The 24,167-nt window shown below is 35.9% G+C and overlaps 1 protein-coding gene across 1 annotated transcript in view; it reads right to left on the bottom strand.

Moving 5' to 3' along the window:
* Positions 1-24,167, bottom strand: part of LOC149804998 (adipocyte plasma membrane-associated protein-like) — a 51,283-nt gene that overhangs the window by 13,442 nt on the left and 13,674 nt on the right. The window contains exons 4-9 of the mRNA XM_089946426.1: positions 22,229-22,344; positions 21,557-21,649; positions 15,181-15,297; positions 9,081-9,252; positions 2,610-2,744; positions 29-221 (exon numbers count right to left, since the gene is read on the bottom strand). Of these exons, the coding sequence (XP_089802552.1) occupies positions 29-221; positions 2,610-2,744; positions 9,081-9,252; positions 15,181-15,297; positions 21,557-21,649; positions 22,229-22,344 (826 nt within the window). The remainder of the gene's footprint in view (positions 1-28; positions 222-2,609; positions 2,745-9,080; positions 9,253-15,180; positions 15,298-21,556; positions 21,650-22,228; positions 22,345-24,167) is intronic.

Below are 24,167 nucleotides of genomic sequence, written 5' to 3'. Positions count from 1 at the left end.
TGAGATATTTATTCCACTTAATAAATACCTTAGTGACTAGTTTCCTCAACCATGGTCTTGGGGCAGAAAAATCTACCAAAGAAAACTTATCCTTTCTTCTTATTCCTGCAAATCCAACCCAGTAGCCACCTGAACTGCTGCGGCGAATGTTATCTGGGAGACCTGGCAGATTGTCTGCAAAAACTTCCACCTGACCAGCATTTGGTCCTAGAAGATTATACCTGGAACAAACAGTAGATGGTTTTTGAACATTATTTTATTGTGTGTGTGGGTGTGGGTGTGATTGGGATTTTTAATGTAGCTTTAAAAAAATTACAATCATATCGCTATCATGTCTACAGTGTGGCATTGTGACATGTAGCATGATGTCCCACCCAGTCACATTATCCTGACACCTGGCAGACCAGTCATAACACTAACCTCTTAATGCTGAGTACCAAACGAGGCAGCTGTTAGTACTATTTTTATATGTAAAGAAAAACTTTTCCAAACATGTGCATGTATGAAATATTTCATTATTGTCAACGAAACTGTCTTTCAACTGTGCACATCATTTATAAGATTTGGCTGATATTTGAAGAATGGTTCAAACATTATGTATGCATTATTATTGTTTGATCGTAACTACAAGCAAATACAAGGGAGTGATTATAGCCTGATGGACAGATGATGACTTCCCATAAGATCTGATTCATATATATAACAAAATAAGGACAATCAAACTGTTATTTTACAACTGTACCAGAACAATAATCAATATGAAGAAATGGAATTTCCCATATTTACATAATACATACTTAAAACAATCCGTTTTCAATATTAAATGCAAGTTCAAAAAGCCTCCAGTTATATCAGCATAAAAAACATAAAGTTTAAGCACCAGCATCTGTTATTGGTGAGTCATGAAAAAGTATACACTCACTGGGACTGGTGTTTGTATGGGTAACAGCTATAATACTACATGTACTTTAATCAGATCATTTAATTTCAGCTTATCTAACCTGTCAATCATCCAATCCACCCAACACCAGCTTAAGGTGGTGTGATGCCCATGAGCAAATTCAAAAAGCACCTCCCTTATATAGTTATCACCAAGTCACTATTTTATTTCACTGCCTTGCAAAGCCCTGGAGCTTCCTGCACCTTTAATCTGGCCATGCCTCCATAAACCACTTGTTCATCTCCACAGGGCATCAAACTTCATATGTTTCCATGCTTATAGTGTTAATGGTACAGTGCAGTCATAGGGCATGTGGATCTAACAAACGTGTTGCAAGAGCTATTTCCCATTCACAACTTTGAGGTAAATTCTATGGATCACAGAATTAGCCTGGATGCTGTAGAATTCATTTTTACCCATGTGTTATCAGAGCTGATGCAAATGTCATGAGTTCAGTTTTATGTGCTTAAACAAAGTCATGAAAACAGCTGCCAACCGTCAAGACTTGCAATGAATGAAAAGAGGGATAAAAATTAGTGAATTTTGAACACAATTAGTTAAAAATTATACTGTGACGCTAGCTCCATCCATTGTGATGGTCAGTAATACATTATATGAAAATCCTGAAATAAAACTAAAACATTATTTACATTGATTACAAGTACATATTTATTTGCAGCCAAATTTACTGATATACACCAACTTCACACTATTTGTTATGATATGATACTGCGACAGACTTGAACTTCCTCAATGGGGCTATGGCAAATTTGTTTTCAAAACTGTTTAATCTTGGTGACTAAACTTGTTGCAAATTTTCAGCACCTAAGGAGGCACAAAGTTTGTCTTGTTTTTCCTTACAATAGGTTATGTTCAACAAGAAAACTCACAAACAATGCTTCAGCACTGGTAGCTTGCAGGACTTGAGTAGGTGGCTTAAAGTACTCAAAAGCTGAAATCTGCTGGGTGCTCTGCATTTGTCAATATTTACGTGCTTTTTGCAAGCTGTGTGCTTTCACCCATCATTGTGTCGCATGCCCACAGGGGCTCTAACTGTTGTTTACATTTTATTTGTCATACATGTACTATATAATATTATTATGTATCACATGTATGACAGGGAAATTGTAAGCAATGATATGATCTTCTGTGCACATTCCCAATTCAAATATTCATGGCATAACACTGTACGAAAAGCATAATGTACATCGATGTCTGATGGCAGAATGCAAGGCCAATTTTTGGCATACTCCAATCTATATTTCACTTTTTGTGGAATACATACCTTCTTCAATGGAGGTGAAAACATTTTAACTGTTGTGCAGCTTAATTTTGGAATGGTATTAATCCATAAGATGAAACTTTGAATGATTAACAATTAGTGGTGTCAGCACATTTGCATGTAAAGAATATAGAATTCTAGCAAATTTACATTATGTAAACCATTCACAGAATAAAATAATGAACTCATTGGTGAGAAAAATACTAAATTAATGAGTTACCACAGAGACAGTCTTGGGTTAACAATATATGTCTTCTGTTTGGTACAGTCTCACAGCAGACAAATAATTTAACCCATTGACTGCAATTTCCATTTTTGCATGAAACCCCAACACTGGTTCTATTAATCTCATTTTCTGATGATGCTGGTGAGATAACAAAATCTTACTTCATGATTCTAGCCTTGGTTGTCTCACAGATTAGGATGGCATCTCCGTTTCTTGTTAACTGGATTCCATTGGCAAATGCAAAGCCACTGGCCAACTCTGTAGTGATGTTAGTTTTTGGATTATAAGATAAGAGCCTGAAAACACAAAAATGGTTTACTGTAGTATCACCAATTTTCATGGATTTTGTTGTTACCCTGAGCCATACATTTAAAGACCAAACATTTAGCCACATATGATGAAGAAGCCCCGCCCTCTCCATTATCTTACTTTATTTAAATTCCTAGACTCTAGATTAACAAAGCTATTTGAGGCATCAACATCATTAGTGTAATCTGGTAATACATTTTTAGCTTTTACATATAATTTTTAATTTAAACCTTTGTAAATATAATTATATAGCATTTTATAGTGTCTCAATGCACTTGAATCTATACAGTATCCGGTAGCTATAATTTCCACTCACTGATTTAAATCAATATGTTGAGACAAGTATGGAATGAGAGCAAAAATCAATATTTTGTGAGACAAGTATGGATTGAGAGCAAAAATCAGTATGTTGAGACAAGTATGGGTTGAGAGCAAAAATCAATATGTTGTGAGACAAGTATGGATTGAGAGCAAAAATCAATATTTTGTGAGACAAGTATGGATTGAGAGCAAAAATCAGTATGTTGAGACAAGTATGGGTTGAGAGCAAAAATCAATATGTTGAGACAAGTATGTACTGGCAGCAAAAATCAATGTTGTGAGACAAATATGGATTGAAAAAAATGAACACGTTGTGAGACAAGTATGGACTGAGAGCAGCAAAAACCAATGTGTTGTGAGACAAGGATTGAGAGCAAGAATCAATATATTGTGAGACAAGTATGGCTTGAGAGCAAAAATCAATATGTTGAGACAAGTATGGATTGGCAGCAAAAATCAATGTTGTGAGAAAAGTAAGGATTGAAAAAAAAATCTATGTGTTGTGAGACAAGTATGGATTGAGAGCAGCAAAAACCAATGTGTTATGAGACAAGGATGGATTGAGAGAAAAATAAACATGTTGTGAGTGTGAGACAAGTATGGATTGAGAACAAAATTCAATATGTTGTGAGACAAGTATGGATTAAGAGCAAAAATTGTTGTGAGACAAGTATCGATTGAGAGCAAAAATCAATGTTGTCAGACAAGTGTAACAGTCACGAGTTTTATTGTCTTTACTGAAATTGATGAAAGTTCATGAAACACTATAGTCACTGACATTTAAGACCACCAGAATTGCTACATTACACAACTGATTTTTGTTATTCAGCAAGTGCATTTTTCAAATAGGAGGAAAATTAATTACTGATAAAAATATAATGGTTGCTGGAACTATCAGCAGATTACAGTACATACAATGTGTACATATATGTCTGACCTACTGACGATTTCGAAGGACGCATTTGCTTATTTGACATGACAAAGAGAAGTTTGAAGGATTTGGGATGTTTGGGGACATCATATTTGATTACCAGAGATGATATTCAATAGATGTCATCGATCCTTGTATAAAATACTGGGCTTCATTTGATCTATCACATGTAGCTTTCGTAGGTTGTTGCCATTGCTGTTTATAATTCACTAATCATGCACAAGATAGGTCAAGTATAGTACACCCGTATGGAGAGTGAAATGAGTTAACAAATTACAGTTCAGCAATGGATTTTGGATAAATTTTCAATAAAGTATTTTTTTCTGATGATGATTTCAACAAATATATCTTCTGGGTTGGAAATAATCATTATTTTTGCATAGATTTAAAGTCTCAAGACTAGTTAGGATCTTTCAACAATTATCCACCTTCTCCAACACTTATTCAACAGTATTCCAACTTTCAATGGTTTTCCAGCAAATTTCCAACTATACGGTATTTAAGGCTCAGGAAATTTTGAATCAGGACCCAGAATGCCATAATGTCGGTGTGCAAGCATGGAGGCAAGAGATCATCCAAAGCCCAAATTCATTGGGTATGACAGCAATATGTAACATCTAGGTTTAAGAGTCAATATAGCAAGACATGGGTGTTTACTTTAATTTTTTATTTTAGTTACTTACATAATTTATTTAATATTTATCTTGCAATTAATTTTAATGCATTAACAATTTTGTTAGTTAAAGATGCACATAGCTAATGCTGTAATTTCAGTATATAAAGACCTTAAATTTCTCTTATTATTCTAAAATAACAATTTCTTCACTTCCAATATTTCACCTAGGATCCATTTTCATGAGTTTGAGCTATTTATATATGTGAAAGTTAGTTCCTGTTTTTTGAGAATATTTGTTTGCAAGTCCCACTTGTATAAAAGTAAGAGTTCGCCTTGATGTCAGGATACACTGCAGTTAGAAAACTTTGTTTGGGCTATCATTGGTGACATTTTCTCACCACACATCACCCTGTTCTAATTAATCATGTGTGGTTATTGAATGTGTCCAACTTCTCTTCACATACCACACTTCTGCTAATAATAATTGTGTATGACCATTGAATGAGCTTATTTCCTCTTCACATACTACGATTTTACAGGAATACATTATGTGATTATTGGATGAAAATAATTATCTCCTCATATCACACCTATTCAATTCTATAAATGTGTGTTGTTGTTGTTGTTGTGGGGTTTAATGCCATTTTTCAGCACACGATAGGCTATACATGGCGGCCAGTATTAATGGTGGAGGAAAACCCGGGAAAACCCCGGAAAGAACCACCGACCCACGAGAAGCTACTGGCAAGCTTTCTCACATACCCACATTGGCTGAATCCTAGACTCGAACTGCCACAGACAGAGGTGAGATGGCAGTGATCCGTAACGGAGAGCACTTTAGACCACTCAGGGCCCCTATAGATGTGTGATCATTGAATATATATATTTATCTTCAAATATCACACTTTCTTAGACTGAAACTCTCGATCGTATGAACTTACATGCGTTCGTCGGGCAAACATAATCTCCTTACCCCACTACATCCTATTTCAAGTAGTTGTCAGTTAGGACGCTGTCTATGGGACACAACTCTTTCTGTCGAGACAGTTAAAGGACAAGTTGTCTCCTTTGATCTACTGCAGGTCCTGTTGACTCAAGGTTAACAACATTATCTACTAGAATCCTAAGTGATAAAAGTTGTTTTCTGCCCAGGATTATGTATTATATGAATAAAGACAATCTTCTCCTTAGTACACACACCCCCCAATCCTTTTTTTCACAGCCAGTAAGCAATAATAAGCTGAGTAGGAGTCAAATTACACAGATATAGGAAGTTGGCAATATTTTCCTTTGTATATCAGTGACTACAAGGAAGGATAATGGTCAACCATGTGAGAAGGATACCAGACATGATGCCAAAGTTTGCATCTTCATCATTGTGACATGTTTCCATGAATACAGGTGATTGCTGAATATTCAGCTTATTGCTGTATAATGTATTTGAATCTTGCGTCTTGAAAAATATGTTTAATATGCATACTTTTACAATCCTGATGTTCATTTGGATTAAACATGCATGGATTGTCTTCAATCTTGCCATGACTCTGTCATGCTTTTAATCAAGTTTATTGCCTAAGGTGTCTTTAGTCAATAAGGTATCAGACGTGTCTATGGTTGTCAGTGGTGTCTATGGATGTCATATAAAAAAGTGATAGAGAAATAAAGAGAAATAAAGTACCTAACAGCCAAAAATCATTACCCAAGTATGGATTGAGAGCAAAAATCAATATGTTGTGAGACAAGAATGGATTGAGAGCGAAAATCAATGTTGTGAGACAAGTATAAATTGAGAGCAAAAATCGATATGTTGTGAGACAATTATGGATCGAGAGCAAAAATCAATACGTTGTGAGACAAGTATGGAATCAAAAGCATAAATCAATATGTTGTGAGATTGAGATGGAGTATGGATTCAGAGCATAAAGGAAAAAAAAACTAGTCACACAATAATGTTACTGAAGATGAAAAACAGAATATTAAATGCTACTAGTAATGAAAAATTTAATTTAATTTAATTTAATAATTGTTCAACTTGATCTTTCATTCAAGTGAAACTGTTGCAGAAAAATTTAAATCCTTCTGAAAGCATATTTTATTTCATCCATGCATGTTTAATCCAAATGAACATCAAGATTGTAAAATAGTAGAACTACTTGTTTTCTTCAAAAGGCCTGGGAGTCAATACAAAAATCATTGTTAAGAGATGTAAACATATGTAAAAATAATTTTTGTATACATGCATCTGGAGATTTATACAGAGGAAATAACCTAACCAGGTTTCTGTAATGGATGTTAGGATATTTTCTAGGAGACCGGGAATCGAGTCTCAGACCTTTATACATGGGAATAAATAAACCATTTGAGAGCAATAGGTTAATGCTGACAGAATTCAAGATTCTGATTCTTTTTGTTGCGATAATTGCCCACATTCAGCCCATGTGGACCACTGTGAAAATCCCCCAATGGTGTTCATTATGAGAAATTATTAATTCATGGCAAGACTGAAGGTCATTATGCAATGAAAACTGACTGCACAGCTATATATATATATATTGTAATCTCATTTAAGCAGATTCTTGTGTTATTCCTAGTGATCTTTTCCATATGTGGGTCTGGTTAAAATTTTCCTCATAATGTCAGAATGATGCTTTCTCAAAAATTGGAAGAGGCAATTTCATTGACTGATGACACCGGGTGATACAACTGTGATGGTAAGATGACATGCACATGGACATATTTCACTGGTTGTCTGTAACACACTCTCACATTATTAGTCGTCTTAAATTATATTTTGGAGGGTTTCAACATTATTTTGGTTTGAAAGATTGCCAAAGATACATTATGTTATTTTGAGACTGGGAGAAATGTCTTTTAATTTCAGTTTTTCTTAACGGCCTTTTATTAATAAAAGAGATAAATAAAGAATTTGGTCAAACCCTTATAAGATGATGATTTAGAAACACTAAAAAGTCTGGTTGAAAGAGACTACACATACTTAGGACATTAAAAATTGAAAACAATCCAAATTTCTTACTTTTATAATTAAAAAGCAACTGCAATCTAATAAAAAGCACTTACATGAATAATAGGAAAAAAAATCGGACGTGAATTTTGTTTGGTTTTCAAAAGCATACTCATTTAACTAGACCCTATCTAACTTAACTAAGGTCAGTCAAATATATATCATCATGCTGACCATATTATTTCGCACTGCACATAAATTACACTAAAAATGAGTCATTAATTGTATTTGAATGAGAAAGATAGCAAAGCATGCAACTTACAGTACTTTCCTTAACAGCTGAGAGTGGGGTGATTTACCCAACTACTTTAACTTTACACTTGCCTATTTTTAAAAAGTACTGCTTTAAGAAATATTTGAATGAAATTCACACAAAAAATAAGCCATAAAGATGCCAGAAGAGACTATGCAGTGGTTTTTGAAAACCCTAAAATTGTTTTGCACCCTACCACCCCCCTGAACCACTGTATCTCCATTGGGGGATGTTCCCCCAACACTCCTGACTTTTTTTGGCAAGTCACCCTCCAGGATTATCTGGGGATTTTTATGTTTACACGTGACAGACACATGTCTGAGAGTGAAAGACATGCTGGGATATACATATGGTACAGATTCCACACAGCTGTGTTCAGGTATCAAGTCTAATGACTATATATAACTTGGCACTTGCACATACAATATAAATAAAAAGTGGGAGACTGCAGTCCAAAATGAGGAACTTACTGGCAAAGTGGGACAAGGTGACAATTTCACTAGATTACTGTAGTGCCTACAGGCTTGAAAAGGGAATACAGTGAATCTTCTTCAAACAGGCCAGTCTGTAACCCTGCTCTCAATTCAGACACAAATGAATGGCCTGAAAAGGGCAATACAGGGAATCTTCTTCAAACAGGCCAGTCAGACACAAATGAATGGCACCTCTGCCTAACTTCCAATCTGACATGCCACATATTTTGGTCTCAATATGGTAATTCTAATAATCAACCTCTGTATAACAGCCACCTCAAAAATTATCTCATTGTGTGTGTGTGTTTTGCATTTTTTATCAAAGCTTGAACAATTTTAGTCATATCATTATTATGTCTGTAGTGTCAGATTATAGTGATGTCTAACAATGGGGCATCATGCTGCATACATGAAGCATGATGTCCCACCCAGTTACATTATCCTGACACCAAGTTGACCTGTCATAGCACTAACCTCTTAATGCTGAGCGCCAAGTGAGGCAGCTGCTAGTACCATTTATATAAGTGTTTTGTATGACTCAGCCAGGGTTTGAACATGCAACCTCCCACATCCAAGGCCAACACTCTAACCATTTAGGCCACCAGAATGGTTGTATCTGGTTTAAGGATGATGTATATGTTTACATTTATGTATACTGCACATAATTATATTTTGGATCTAAAGAATTTCTTATCCTTTATTCTGACCTCCCTGAGGTTTCTCCCTCCATGACAAGATATCTGTTATGTCTCCTGTCCCATTTAGTGCTGGAATCTGTTATGTAGATCAGTCCATCAGGCATGATGTATAGGTCATTCAGGAATCTCGGAACCTTCCCATTGATAGGGGCAGAGGATGGCCATAGCAAATGGACATCACCTGTAAGAGTCACAGAATTTTTATCATTTTAAAAATAAAGGATCATGAATGGTTCAGGAAGTTCTTAGTTTTGCTGACACATGAGGAACACTGTTGAAATTCACAGCAAAACATGGTTTCATACATACTTTTCCATGCATTAAAGCACCTTGTGTGGTTGATTTAATGACACCTTAAATATATTACCAGCTATATCATGCATAGAAATGGAAGCTAAATGCCTTTTCCAAGGACACATTGAGGCTACCAACCCGGGCTAGACTGGGTAGGTGAGGAACTGGAGACCCTTGGATTATGAGTCTGATATTCTATGAAATGATCTACATCAGCCCCCCAGCACCAAATGTATCTGAAATTTTCAAGCTATGTATAATCATAACATTTTGTCTGTTGATCCTGTGACACTATCTACAATAAGCATGTGGTCAGCAACAAAAGACTCAAGCCCATCTGGCTGATATCTAAAAGTCAACATCATTTAGCCAAGAAATATGAGCTATCAGGATGCTTTCAGTCCAAATTTCTTCAAACTGTCGAATTTTATTTTTTGAAATGTGATCTACTATCTTTAGCTGTATTTAAAGGCAGAGTAGTATGATCTGTATTAAGTTAAAAGACATTTAAACCAGGCTATCTTCCTATAAATTTGGTCCAATTCTGTCATTCATTTTTTTCATTTTACACTTTTTCTTTATTTGGTAATTGCAGTCAAAATGTCTGCAGATCTGCATAATCATTACTAACTTTCAAGGCCGATGTAAAAGAACAGTTCCAATCCAATTCAATAAAATTCTGTGTTAAATTTGTTTCCATCTTTAGTAATGGAGGCAATATTTGATGGCAAATATGACAGTATTTGTACATAGCTGAAAGATCTTCATGCAAAGCCATCATTCTGTTAATTCATTCGGCCCCAATCCCACATGTAGGCATGATGAGGCTGTACCCGACTTCCAAGCTCTGCAGCAACAAGGTCATTTAACATACACCAAAGTGGGTGGTATTACAAAAATGCAGACATATATAGCTCTACAATGATACCAAATAATCTGGCCGTTCTAGCTGCACTACAAAATACAGAGGGAAAAATCTAATTTTTTGGACCTGCTTTTCCCACCCAAATTTCGCTTGTGCTCGAAATCTGATTTTGTGTCCAGATTTTAGGGCTTTTGGCCTCAGACCGGTCTGAACTGCACACAGACAGGTGAACCTTTGCAAAAACTATGATAAGGTAGGCATTTGGAATAAAAAGAACTCCAACTTTTACCCTTTTGTTCATGCGCAAGCAAATAACCAATGGAAAACGATGTTTCTATTACAACTAGGCATTAGTCTAATGGAAAATCTGTTGAAAGTCTATGTATTATGATGCATTCAGAAATAGCGCCCAAAAATTTCTTTCCTACTCGCATTTCAGGCAAAAACGACAAAAAATTCCAGGGCCGAATGAGTTAAACAGTTTTAAATTAAGTCCAGTGGTGATCCAAATAGGTTCCAATATAGAATGTGTTGATGTGCCTGTAGTCATGAATGTGCTAATGTGCCTATGGCCTAGAATGTAGCAATGTGTTGACAGTCTTGATGTAACACAATAATATAATCCAAAAGGTCCTTAAATGACTTCACATTAATTCCAAAATTCCTGTGAATAATGATTTGAATGAATAAATCCACCCAAGTTAAAAAGTGAACACAACAATAGGACTGATTACTTTTTGGATGTTAAGCTAAGGATGAGTAATATTCAAGTAAACAATACTGATATAAATGGCTAAGACACAATAACAAAGCCAGGTAGCAGGTCAGTTTCCTTTCCAAAACATTCAAAGTTGTCAAAGTTTAGGAATTCAAATTGAGAAGAAAAAAAACCCTCATATTCCAGACTCAAATTCAACTAAACATTTTTAATTCTATCAATAATGATCTGATTATTTAATCTATAATCATAGAAAAATATTAGCTATGCATTATGCTTTTTTACATAAACAGTAAATGTCATTAGTCAGGTTGACCATTAACTGGATGAAGATCAGTTGCAAAATACAGATATACATATATACAATCATAGAGAAAAGACAAGATACAATACAAATTAAATATACATAAAAACAGTGACTTATTTTGCCCAAATATGCAGAGAAAGAAAAGCTGAAACCATCATGTTTAAAATTAAAATCTTCAACCCACCCCATTCAGCTTTCAGGCCGCTGAATGCTTTCAAAAGAGCACAATATCATCTCCTTTTTCTGTTCAATGTAAAACAGTCTAAACATAGCATTTTTGCTTTCTGATCAAATTTTGTGCCAAATGAATGATTATGTCTGCAAGCGCATTTGAAACCATGGAATTATGTTCAAAATTCAGAGTCAATGTTTCAAGTTCTATGGATATGTAGGCTGGTCAATAACAAAAGAAAACAAATTTATTTTGTATCTCATCCTGCAAAAGCAGGAATAAAGGACTAATGCTTTGAAATCTGTCACATGTTTTTGGTAGTAACTTATTTTCCTATAGATGGAATGTCAGTCTAGGTTTGTTGAGCCAAGAATGACTGGGAATTGAAAGTTTCCTATAGATGGGATGCCAGTTCAAGTTGGTATGGATGGGTATTACTGGGTATTCAAGGTTACCTATAGATGGGATGTCAGTCCCAAGTTTGTATGGATGGGTATTACTGGGTATTCTGGGTTACCTATATATGGGATGCCAGTCCAAGTATGTATGGATGGGTATTACTGGTTATTCAAGGTTACCTATAGATGAGATGCCAGTCCAAGTATGTATGCATGGGTATTACTGGGTATTCAAGGTTACCTATAGATGAGATGCCAGTCCAAGTATGTATGGATGGGTATTACAGGGTATTCTGGGTTACCTGTATATGAGATGCCAGTCCAAGTTTGTATGGATGGGTATTACTGGGTATTCAAGGTTATCTATAGATGAGATGCCAGTCCAAGTTTGTATGGATGGGTATTACTGGGTATTCTGGGTTATCTATATATGAGATGCCAGTCCAAGTTTGTATGGATGGGTATTACTGGGTATTCAAGGTTATCTAAGGATGTGATGCCAGTCCAAGTTTGTATGGATGGGTTTTACTGGGTATTCAAGGTTATCTATAGATGGGATGCCAGTCCAAGAATGTATGGATGGGTATTACTGGGTATTCAAGGTTACCTATAGATGAGATGCCAGTCCAAGTTTGTATGGATGGGTTTTACTGGGTATTCAAGGTTATCTATAGATGTGATGCCAGTCCAAATTTGTATAGATGGGTATTAATGGGTATTCAAGGTTATCTATACATGGGATGCCAGTCCAAGTATGTATGGATGGGTATTACTGGTTATTCTAGGTTATCTATAGATGAGATGCCAGTCCAAGTATGTATGAATGGGTATTACTGGGTATTCAAGGTTATCTATATATGAGATGCCAGTCCAAGTTTGTATGGATGGGTATTACTGGGTATTCAAGGTTATCTATAGATGAGATGCCAGTCCAAGTTTGTATGGATGGGTATTACTGGGTATTTAAGGTTACCTATAGATGGGATGCCAGTCCAAGTTTGTATGGATGGGTATTACTGGGTATTCAAGGTTATCTATAGATGTGAAGCCAGTCCAAGTTTGTATGGATGGGTATTCTGGGTTACCTATTTATGAGATGCCAGTCCAAGTTTGTATGGATGGGTTTTACTGGGTATTCAAGGTTACCTATAGATGGGATGCCAGTCCAAGTATGTATGGATGGGTATTAGTGGCTATTCAAGGTTATCTGTAGATGAGTTGCCAGTAAAAGTTAGTATGGATGTGTTTTACTGGGTATTCTGGGTTACCTATATATGTTATGCCAGTCCAAGTTTGTATGGATGGGTATTACAGGTTACCTATAGATGGGATGCCAGTTCAAGTCTGTATGGCCAGAAAAGACTGGGAATTTAAGGTTTCCTGTAAATGGGATGTCAATCCAAGTCTGTATGGCCAACAATGACTGGGAATTTAAGGTTTCCTGTAGATGGGATTTCAATCCAAGTCTGTATGGCCATCAATGACTGGGAATTTAAGGTTTCCTGTAAATGGGATGCCAGTCCAAGTCTGTATGGCCAACAATGACTGGGAATTTAAGGTTTCCTGCAGATGGGATGACAGTCCAAGTCTGTATGGCCAACAATGACTGGGAATTTAAGGTTTCCTGTAGATGGGATGCCAGTCCAAGTCTGTATGGCCAACAATGACTGGGAATTTAAGGTTTCCTGTAGATGGGATGCCAGTCCAAGTCTGTATGGCCAACAATGACTGGGAATTTAAGGTTTCCTGTAGATGGGATTTCAATCCAAGTCTGTATGGCCATCAATGACTGGGAATTTAAGGTTTCCTGTAGATGGGATGTCAATCCTAGTCCGTATGGCCATCAATGACTGGGAATTTAAGGTTTCCTGTAGATGGGATTTCAATCCAAGTCTGTATGGTCATCAATGACTGGGAATTTAAGGTTTCCTGTAGATGGGATGTCAATCCTAGTCTGTATGGCCATCAATGACTGGGAATTTAAGGTTTCCTGTAAATGGGATGCCAGTCCAAGTCTGTATGGCCAACAATGACTGGGAATTTAAGGTTTCCTGTAGATGGGATGCCAGTCCAAGTCTGTATGGCCAACAATGACTGGGAATTTAAGGTTTCCTGTAGATGGGATGCCAGTCCAAGTCTGTATGGCCAACAATGACTGGGAATTTAAGGTTTCCTGTAGATGGGATGCCAGTCCAAGTCTGTATGGCCAACAATGACTGGGAATTTAAGGTTTCCTGTAGATGGGATTTCAATCCAAGTCTGTATGGTCATCAATGACTGGGAATTTAAGGTTTCCTGTAGATGGGATGTCAATCCTAGTCTGTATGGCCATCAATGACTGGGAATTTAAGGTTTCCTGTAGATGGGATGTCAATCCATCATAGGATTAATCCCTTACCTGAAGCTGATGACCATACAAATTTGGGTCAATGTTGGAAATGGGAAATAAATGTTTTGATCAGCATAACAATACATTAGTTTGTTACAATGAGCTTCCTAATGCTCTGACATTAAATTACCAGGTTGAATTAATAAAGGGCATTAATATTGCTGATATGCGGCAAGCAAGAGTCTCTCATACTTATATTTAAACATGATCCATTACTTGCCCTGGTTTGTTGTAAGTCAAAGTTGCATCTGTTCATTGTTTCATGAATTATTTAATGTTGCTGACTGTAACTCTGAAGTACATTCAGTTTTTATTCTTCGTGAAACCTATGTGTGACATTTAGATACTGACCCATAGAAGCACTAAGCTGGATCATGACAAAAATAATACTGCAAAATCTTCTGCTTAAAACTGCAGACTTCTTCATTACCACATAGTGAAGTGCATTTTAGCAAAGACTGGACCCTATGCATCTGAGTTAACTGTACACAGTCATTCCTTCTATTAATGTAAATCTGGACAAGCTAAAGTAAATAACTGTTGCCACATTGACTTTAATCTGGATAATTTAGAATAAATACCTGTTGTCATAATGGCTTTAAAATCAGACAATATAAAATAAAGACAATACAAAATGAATACCTGTTGTCATATTGGCTTTAAATAAAGACAATATAAAATAAATACTTGTCATAATGGCTTTAAAAAAGACAATATAAAACAAATACCTGTTGTCAAGACAATACAAAATAAACACTTCTTGTCATCATGGCATTAAATGAAGACAATATAAAATAAATACCTGTTGTCATAATGGTTTCAAACATAGACAATATAAAATAAAGACTATAAAATAAATACCTGTTGACATAATGACTTTAAATAAAGACAGTATAAAAAAAGACAATATAAAAAAAATACCCATCATCATAATGGCTTTAAATATGGATAATATAAAATAAATACCTGTTGCCACATTGACTTTAAATAATCCTAGGTAAGAATCTACAACTATCAAGTAGCCCTCATGGTCTAGCTTCATTCCCAAAGGTCGACCACAGGTTGGTTCATCTTCAAATCTACCTGAGAAAAAAAATAACCAAATGTGAAGTGCATAAAGACAAGAACAACATTCTGGCAAACAATTCTGCAACCAAATGTGACATAATCGAAAGTGGTAACAACTGCAAGTTGAAGTCTTTATTTAAAATCACCAAAACACAGCCATTGATGTCTACAGTAGTACAGCCAGATTCCAGCAGAAGGGATATAAATCAAATACAATTGTAAGAAAACAATCTGTGGCATCAGAAGTTGCTGATGCCTAAAATACAGGTCACAGGAACCTACTTTTGATCAGGGTGTTACTCACCAAGACACATCTACACACATAAATTTGTGCGACCCTGATGCCAAGTGTTTGGAAAACTGACTTGACTGTAAAACTTAATCAAAGTTATTTATACATGAAATACAGATGACACTGACCAACTTTTGTTATCAGGGATTCACACCCAGACACAACTTATAAGACCTCTAATCCAGTAGTGCAAAAGAAACTGAACCAAAGACTCTCTTCCCAAAGCAATACAGAAGGACAGATAGATGAATGCCTGGGCATGGCAACACTATTATGTCTGTCCCATATTCATGATGAGCCTCAAACCACAGACACAAAATTAATAAAATATTACTTTTTCAGAAACAAATTTGAACAAAATGTACAGAAAATTTACAGCTTTAGAGCAAAAAACCCAAACACAAGTACCATTAATAAACAGCATTTCACACATCTGCCTCATATTTAATATTCCTGTATGATGAAATTAGCAATACATCATACGTCTCCCTCATATTTAATATTTCTGTATGATGGCAATAGTTGCACATCATACATCTGCCGCACATTTAACATTTCTCTAGGATGGCACAAGTGACAACACATCATACACCTGCCTCACATTTAACATTTCTCTAGGATGGCAAAAGCGACAACACATCATACATCTGCATCACATTTAACATTTCTCTAGGATGGCACAAGTAACAGCACATCATACATCTGCCTCACATTTAACATTTCTCTAGGATGGCACAAGTAACAGCACATCATACATCTGCCTCACATTTAACATTTCTCTAGGATGGCACAAGTAACAGCACATCATACATCTGCCTCAAATTTAACATTTTTCTAGGATGGCACAAGTAACAGCACATCATACACCTTCCTCACATTTAACATTTCTCTAGGATGGCACAAGAAACAACACATCATACATCTGCCTCACATTTAACATTTCTCTAGGATGGCACAAGTAACAGCACATCATACACCTGCCTCACATTTAGCATTTCTCTAGGATGGCACAAGTAACAACACATCATACACCTTCCTCACATTTAACATTTCTCTAGAATGGCACAAGTGACAACACATCATACACCTTCCTCACATTTAACATTTCTCTAGAATGGCACAAGTGACAACACATCATACATCTGCCTCACATTTAACATTTCTCTAGGATGGCACAAGTAACAGCACATCATACACCTGCCTCACATTTAACATTTCTCTAAGATGACACAAGTAATAACACATCATACACCTGCCTCACATTTAGCATTTCTCTAGGATGACACAAGTAATAACACATCATACATCTGCCTCACATTTAACATTTCTCTAGAATGGCACAAGTGACAACACATCATACATCTGCCTCACATTTAACATTTCTCTAGGATGACACAAGTAATAACACATCATACACCTGCCTCACATTTAGCATTTCTCTAGGATGACACAAGTAATAACACATCATACATCTGCCTCACATTTAACATTTCTCTAGAATGGCACAAGTAACAGCACATCATACACCTGCCTCACATTTAACATTTCTCTAAGATGGCACAAGTGACAACACATCATACATCTGCCTCACATTTAGCATTTCCCTAGGATGGCACAGGTAACAACACATCATACACCTGCCTCACATTTAACATTTCTCTAGGATGGCACAAGTAGCACATCATATATCGTATTTACCACATGTTTTCGGACACCGTTTTTTTGTGGAAATTATAATATTTAAATGCCTTGTAAGTTTTTGGACATTGCTCTGACATAATTTTTTCTATAATTTATGTTTTTGGACACAATCTAGGAAGATCTGTTGCTTCGTTTTATTGTAAAAATTCACTTAATTTAAGTGATACAAAATTCGCTTCATTTGGTAGCCAATTATTTATTGTGATCATGAACTTCCATGAACTAATATAATTTAAATTTTTTAATCGTATGTATATATTTATGTATGTATGTATGTATGGAGATAGATAGATAAACAATGTTATATTAAGCCATACACAATAAGGAGCAATATCAAAGAATGAAAAGAAATATGATTTAATGCTGTAATATATTTAAATATATTATTCAATATCAAGTAGCTTGTCCATAGCCTTTTGTAGGTCCTCGGGCGAAAAGCTCTCAAATTCTGTATCACTATCATCATCCATATTGTTTAATTGTTTGTCATTTCTGATCAGTGCGTTTTCACTTCCGCTCAGATTGACACTCATGCCGCACACCTTGAAAGATTTAATTATCATTGTGCGCTTTTCCTTCAATGTGTCCATGGCATTTACAACCCAGTGCAATACAGTCTGTTTGCAGCTGTCTTGATCCGTCCATTGCTCCTTTCATTAGATGATATTAATGCATTCGTAGCATCCCTGATGTATTCCATCCAGCTGCGGCGGAGGTAGCTCTGGACAAGTTTATTAATGCTCATATCAAGAGGGTGCAATTTAGATGTGCAGCCTCCAGGTATTATTGCTGGCACAACGTTTCCGCACCGCAACTGTTTCTTCACGTCATCAGTGATGTGAGCCCGGAACGAGTCCATAACTAATAGTGATTGCTCTCTTCTGGTGAATGGCAAATAAATTTCTTCAATCCATCGCAGCATTAGCGTTTTGTCCATCCATGCTTTCTCTTGAACTGCGATAATCCACCCTTTTTAGTGCCTTCAGATCTAGCTGTCTCCTTCCCTTGAAAATAATCATTGGAGGTAATACATCGCCAGAACCTGCAATGGTTAAAACGACAGTAATGTGTCTCTTTTCCGCGCCAGTTATACAAATCAGAACGCTGTTGAGACAAGCTCCTTGGCATATATACATATTCCTTCAACACTGACTGGAATTTGTAAGTCACGCTCAGAGAGCATCCATTGAGCTATCTTATCATCCATAGCTTGTCATATGAAATGGGTCGTCCACACTTAGGCAAATGTCCGTTCAAGTTCAGATCGGCAGAAAAGTCAATTTTCATCCAGGTACTCACCATGGATTTCGGAATCTTGAATTTTTCTGCTCTAGGTCTAATTCCCAGACATTTTGCATTGTTAACGATATCCTGCTTTTGCTTTAATGTATAATGTTTATAGTGACCACGTACAGAACCGGGTAGAGCACTCTCGGGTTCAAGATAATCAGACTCGTCATCTAGAGCAGCTTTCTTCGTAGGCAGTTCTTTTTGTGATGCATCCTCAGAATCATTAATTCGAAGTCGCTTCTGTGGACGGCCTACTGGCCTCTTTGGAGACGATTTCGGCAAGGGAGAGTCCCTCCACGAACTAGGCAGTGTCTCCTCGCTTGCTGCATAATGTATGATAAACTTATCCATCAAAATTATTACAGTACTAACAATATTATGTTTCACAACGACAGCCTTCCAGTATATAAAATTTTGATAGTGGTGGGTATTTTATTTATACTTTATATTTTTATATTTTAATAGCTTGATTGGCTAACAAAAATATGATTGGTTGTCAGTGTAGACATTATTACACACGAAACCACTTCAAACTGGTGTGACAGTTATGGCTTTGATTAGAAACCATGACCTCTGCTTTATATCATTAAACAATACATCGGAGAGTCGGTATGGATTAGTAAAATTCATTGGCATTGTGCAACAAAACAAACCCCTTATCCCTGAGGCATTATTTACCAACGTTTAAACATAGTTATTGTTCTATTGGTAGTAAACCTCTTTGTAGACAATAAATATTGATTGTGGGTGCTAAATGTTCGGTACATCGTGTGCTCTTTTAAAGAAATCCAGATGGTTGAATTTATTTCCGAACACACATGTCATAGAAATCCCACAAGTTTTATTATTAACAATCATCACCTAAACACCTTGAAATCTCCAACATACTGGTACATCAAAACAATCTTTGAGCAGTCGATTTTTTGGAGTCAGCAAGCTCTACTCATTTTGAAGCTACCCTCGGCTAGGTGGGGAGAAAAAAAGGAGAGAACCACAACAAATAGACCACCTTTATTTTGTTTTAAAAATACCAACATATTAATCATGCCAACTCGTATATTGCAACTTGCTTGTTATTTTTACCCTTCCTATGCGTGCATACAACACCCACCCCATATGAAGCCTCTCACCTTTGGTGCTCTAAGATTAGCCATCATACATGTACCAGTATTTCTACTCTCGATACTAAAATGTTTCTGTCATAAATATCTTAAAAATTATAATTCCAAAATCTTTTTATTTAGTTTGCATTAATATCTTAATTACACAGAAATTAAGCTTGCGCACGTTGGTAACATAGATTTTAATGATCACCGATTAGCAGAGGGTTAAACTGCGGATTGCAAGATTATATAGTAATATGGCGGTTCTTTTGGAAAATACGCACACAATCGTGGCTCTAATATATGTATGGCTGTGTTTTCTGGTGGATGGACATGTATCGCATAGACAAAATAGGCAAGTAATGCCTGTTTTTCATTCATTATCCTTTCCGTGGTGCTTGACAAAATACTTGTTTTACTTCATGGCAGCACGTCATCATGTGAGCTAATGGTAACTTTGTTACAGACATGGGGGGGGGGAATAAATCTATCTTCAACTGTATGTTTTTGGACACCTAATTAAAGAATTTGATATGTATTCGGATGATAAAAAAAGTAATTATTTGTTCTAGTCTGAAAACATACGGTAAATACGGTATCTGCCACACATTTAACATTTCTCTATGATGGCACTAGTAGCACATCATACATCTGCCTCACATTTAATATTCATCTATGAAGGAACTATTAGGCATGTTTTATTCTTCAGATTATTAATCAGTGGGTCTCGGTGATTTGGGTCCATTGTCAAGGTATGCAGTCTTAAACCACACTTACTCTGCAGAAACTCTTCTTTAATTGTCAGAATTATCAAGATCATTCCCTCTAATCTGTAGACCACAAAGTTCATGTTTCATTGTTACATTAAATGCAAATTATCCACAAGGTTTGGTAAAAAACCTCAATCTGCAACAAAATCTATTTTTCTTTGAGCCATAATTATGACCAACTAACTAAAAAATGAAAAGACCACTGTTATTCGTAAAGTGCAAGCCATCCACAAAGTTTGGTCAGGGGCAATACTCAAGAATAAAAGTTATTCTGCACAACCCATTTTTCTTTCAGCCATGACGACATTTTGACCTCCAAAATCAACAGGCCTCTTCCATTCCTTAAGTGAAAGCCATCCATAAAATCTGAGCAAGGATCTTACTATCGAACAAGTTATTCTGCAAAACCTGTTTTTCTCTGAGATATAATGACTTTTTGACCCTACAATGGTCTCTTCAACACTTTATTTGCAAAGACTCCACAAAATTTAATCATGGAGTAATGATCCAGAACTTAAACTATTATACAGATACCATGTTTCTTCTTTTGGTCAGTAACCATCACCTTCACCTTTTGACCCAGAAATCAACAGACTTTTTCTCATACCAAATGCAAGCCATCCACCAAGTTTGTAGAGGTCTTCCATGAAGAACAAATGTTGCTGTGTGAAAACCATGTTTTTTTATTCAGTCACAGTGATCATGACCTTTGACCATTTTTACCCCAACCTTTGACCACTTTTACCCCAACACTGATAGGTTTCTTCTTAGCCCAAGTGCAAGGCATCTACAAAGATTGATCCTAATATGGGATGTGGAACAAATGTTATTATGCAGAAACTATTTTGCTCTTTCTGTCACAATGACATTGACTTTTGACCTCTTGACTCTGTTATCAATATGTTTATTTCTTACCACAATTAAAAACCATACACAAAGTCTGGTAACTGGATGGTAGAGAACTCAGATTATTGTATGGAAATTAAACTGATAACAGATGGACAAAAAAAAACATAATATGCTTTAGAGCAAATTATAAAAAACCCAAATGATTTGTCACAAAATATATTCCGTGATTTAACTGAACAAGGCTTTTACATCTTATACATCTTACTCACCACAAGGATCTTTCCCCAGCTTTGCTACAGTCCTAACGGTTCCTTTATGAATGTCCACAATCTTTCCATCTGCTGTTCCAGTGTACAAATGATCTGTGCAAAATAATAATATTATTTTAAAAAAATGGTATGTAACCTAACCTTAAACAACAACAACAACAATGCATTGCTGTATTCCATACCATCACTACTAGGTTTTTTTCTCAGAAAAATAATGATTCCTTACTCCAAAATATCTATTTGAGCAAGTAAACTATTAAACTACTACTATGTCAATCTGAGCATTGTTTTACAACATGTTTCAAGAAAAGGTAATGCTCGCTGAAACTTTTACTAGGAAGTAAACTTATGCAAGTGACAATTTCTTACATAACTTAAGTTCAACAGCAGCTGCAGATGATCCATTTTCAGGGTTGAAAACAAGTTGAGACAGTACCTCCATATTTATCCTTTAGTACCAAGTAGCTACCGGTAATGACAAGCAGCAAAGGATGGCTTCTGCAATCATAATTTTGGGGGAGGGTATTCGGAAACAACAAATTTTGAGGGAAATAATTGATCAACAAATGATGCAGCCTGATTTATTTTCATGTTTTTAAAAGGTCATGGTCTATTATTGGCCCTTGCTGACTTTTTAAAAAAATCCATGTGAAAACAACAAAAATGATCTACCTCCATCAACCACAAGGGATTCTGGTCCCAGTACTTTATTCTCATACAAACGGACTGCCTTCTGCAAATGATCATTGGGGGCCAATGGTCCTTCAAAGCTAGGGGGCTCAGGCATGCTGAAAGTAAAATACCATACGCATTAGTACAGGAAAATTCTTCTGAATCTTTAAATAAACCTTTTTTCTTACTAACCTGGTCCCATAGTAAAGAATCTTCATAAACAATAGAAAGCTGGATTGTACACTGAGCCTTCACATATATGAAAAACTTTAATCAAAGCCCTCCCAAAAGTAATAAACCTTATTACCTTGACCACAATTTAAACAAGGGGCAAATGCATGCATCACAGAATGAACTGACACACTGATTCACAATGGTTCATCCCAATAAGAACAGAAATACCAAATGATTAAGGAATTGAAAGCAACAAAAAAAAACTTTATCAAAACCTTAATGCAAATCTTCTACGACAGTTACTATTACAAGGTCACAGGGGAAAGTGAAATTGTCACAGAACAAACTGTCTTTGCTTCATAACGGTTCATCCCAATACGAATAGAATACATCAAAAGATTTAGAAAATATATGCAACTGAAAAATGAAGCTAATCATAATCAATAGTATTGAAGCTACTAACTCTAACGGGGCCACGAGTGGCAGAGTGGTCTAAAGCATTCTCCATTATGGATCACTGTCATCTCACCTCTGTCTGCGTGGGTTCGAGTCTAGGATTCAGCCAATGTGGGTATGTGAGAAAGCTTGCCAGTAGCTTCTCGTGGGTCGGTGGTTCTTCCCAGGGTTTTCCCGGGTTTTTCCTCCACTATTAATACTGACCGCCATGCATAGCCTATTGTGTGCTGAAAATGGCATTAAACCCAACAACAACAACTAACTCTACAACTGGAAAAGTTACTGCTATGTCTCGGTTTCCAATAAAACGGGTTTAACAGAAATCATCATTCTGACATGAGTTTGCCAAATACTATGTCCCACTTGCATATCAACACAATTATGTATGTCGTATCAACAAACAAGTGATGCTTACTTTTATTCTTATGTTCATTCTTAATTAAAATAAAAGACAGTGCAATCTCCCACAATGGTTATCTCCCTTAGATACATTTCATGTCCAATGAGGCCCTGATTTAGTTTTGTAATGAAAATTCTTATCTTTATACTTTACACACCCCAAAAAGCCAATTTTTATGAATTTAGAAGTCTGGAAGGAATAATAGGTCTGTTAAAACAAACAACCTTTTTATATGACCATGTTGCATCTTCCTAATCTATATATACATGGAAGCAGTAAAACAAATGGTCCAGTGAGAATAATGGTTTTATCTATTTTTGTAGTTCCAGAACCCTGAATTCCTTCAAAATTTTGTACAAAACAATGATGATAAACATTTGTTTTCCTCATGAAGTATTTGCATCTTCTTTTTCTCTTCATCTCTAATATTTGTCACCTATTACCAGCCTAACCAACTGGTTTATTGTTTTCTAGTATGTTTATTACATTGACAAACTTTCATACTGGCATAAAAGTATGTTTCTCACTATCTGTGTCCATATTAAAAAAATAGCTTTTCACAATATTCTACGAAAACAGAGTTTGATTTTCCAAAATTTCATCATGTAATTTGTATCTCTTCTCAAAGACAAATATTTTCTTCAGAGACAACTGTAATTTAATTCAGAGGCAAATAGATGAAGATATCAATCTATATCTGCCACACTGGCACAAAAGTCTATCTCCATTTCTTTTTTAATAACCTGACAGCCTTTCACAGATTTGAGCAAACTAATTGCTTGGATTCTTTAACCTATTTATAAAAACTGCCTGGCTTTTGAATCCGACATATTGACACCTTTGAGTTACACTGTCAACATTACTGGAGTATGGAGTACAAGCAAGATGAGAAATGTCTGCACAGTGATT

This window comes from Sinohyriopsis cumingii, chromosome 2 (genome assembly GCF_028554795.1).
Source record: "Sinohyriopsis cumingii isolate HCF-2022 chromosome 2, ASM2855479v2, whole genome shotgun sequence".
Classification (NCBI taxonomy): Eukaryota; Metazoa; Mollusca; class Bivalvia; order Unionida; family Unionidae; genus Sinohyriopsis; species Sinohyriopsis cumingii.
The sequence above is the reverse complement of the archived record's forward strand: the minus strand, read 5'-3'. Positions and strand labels throughout refer to the sequence as shown.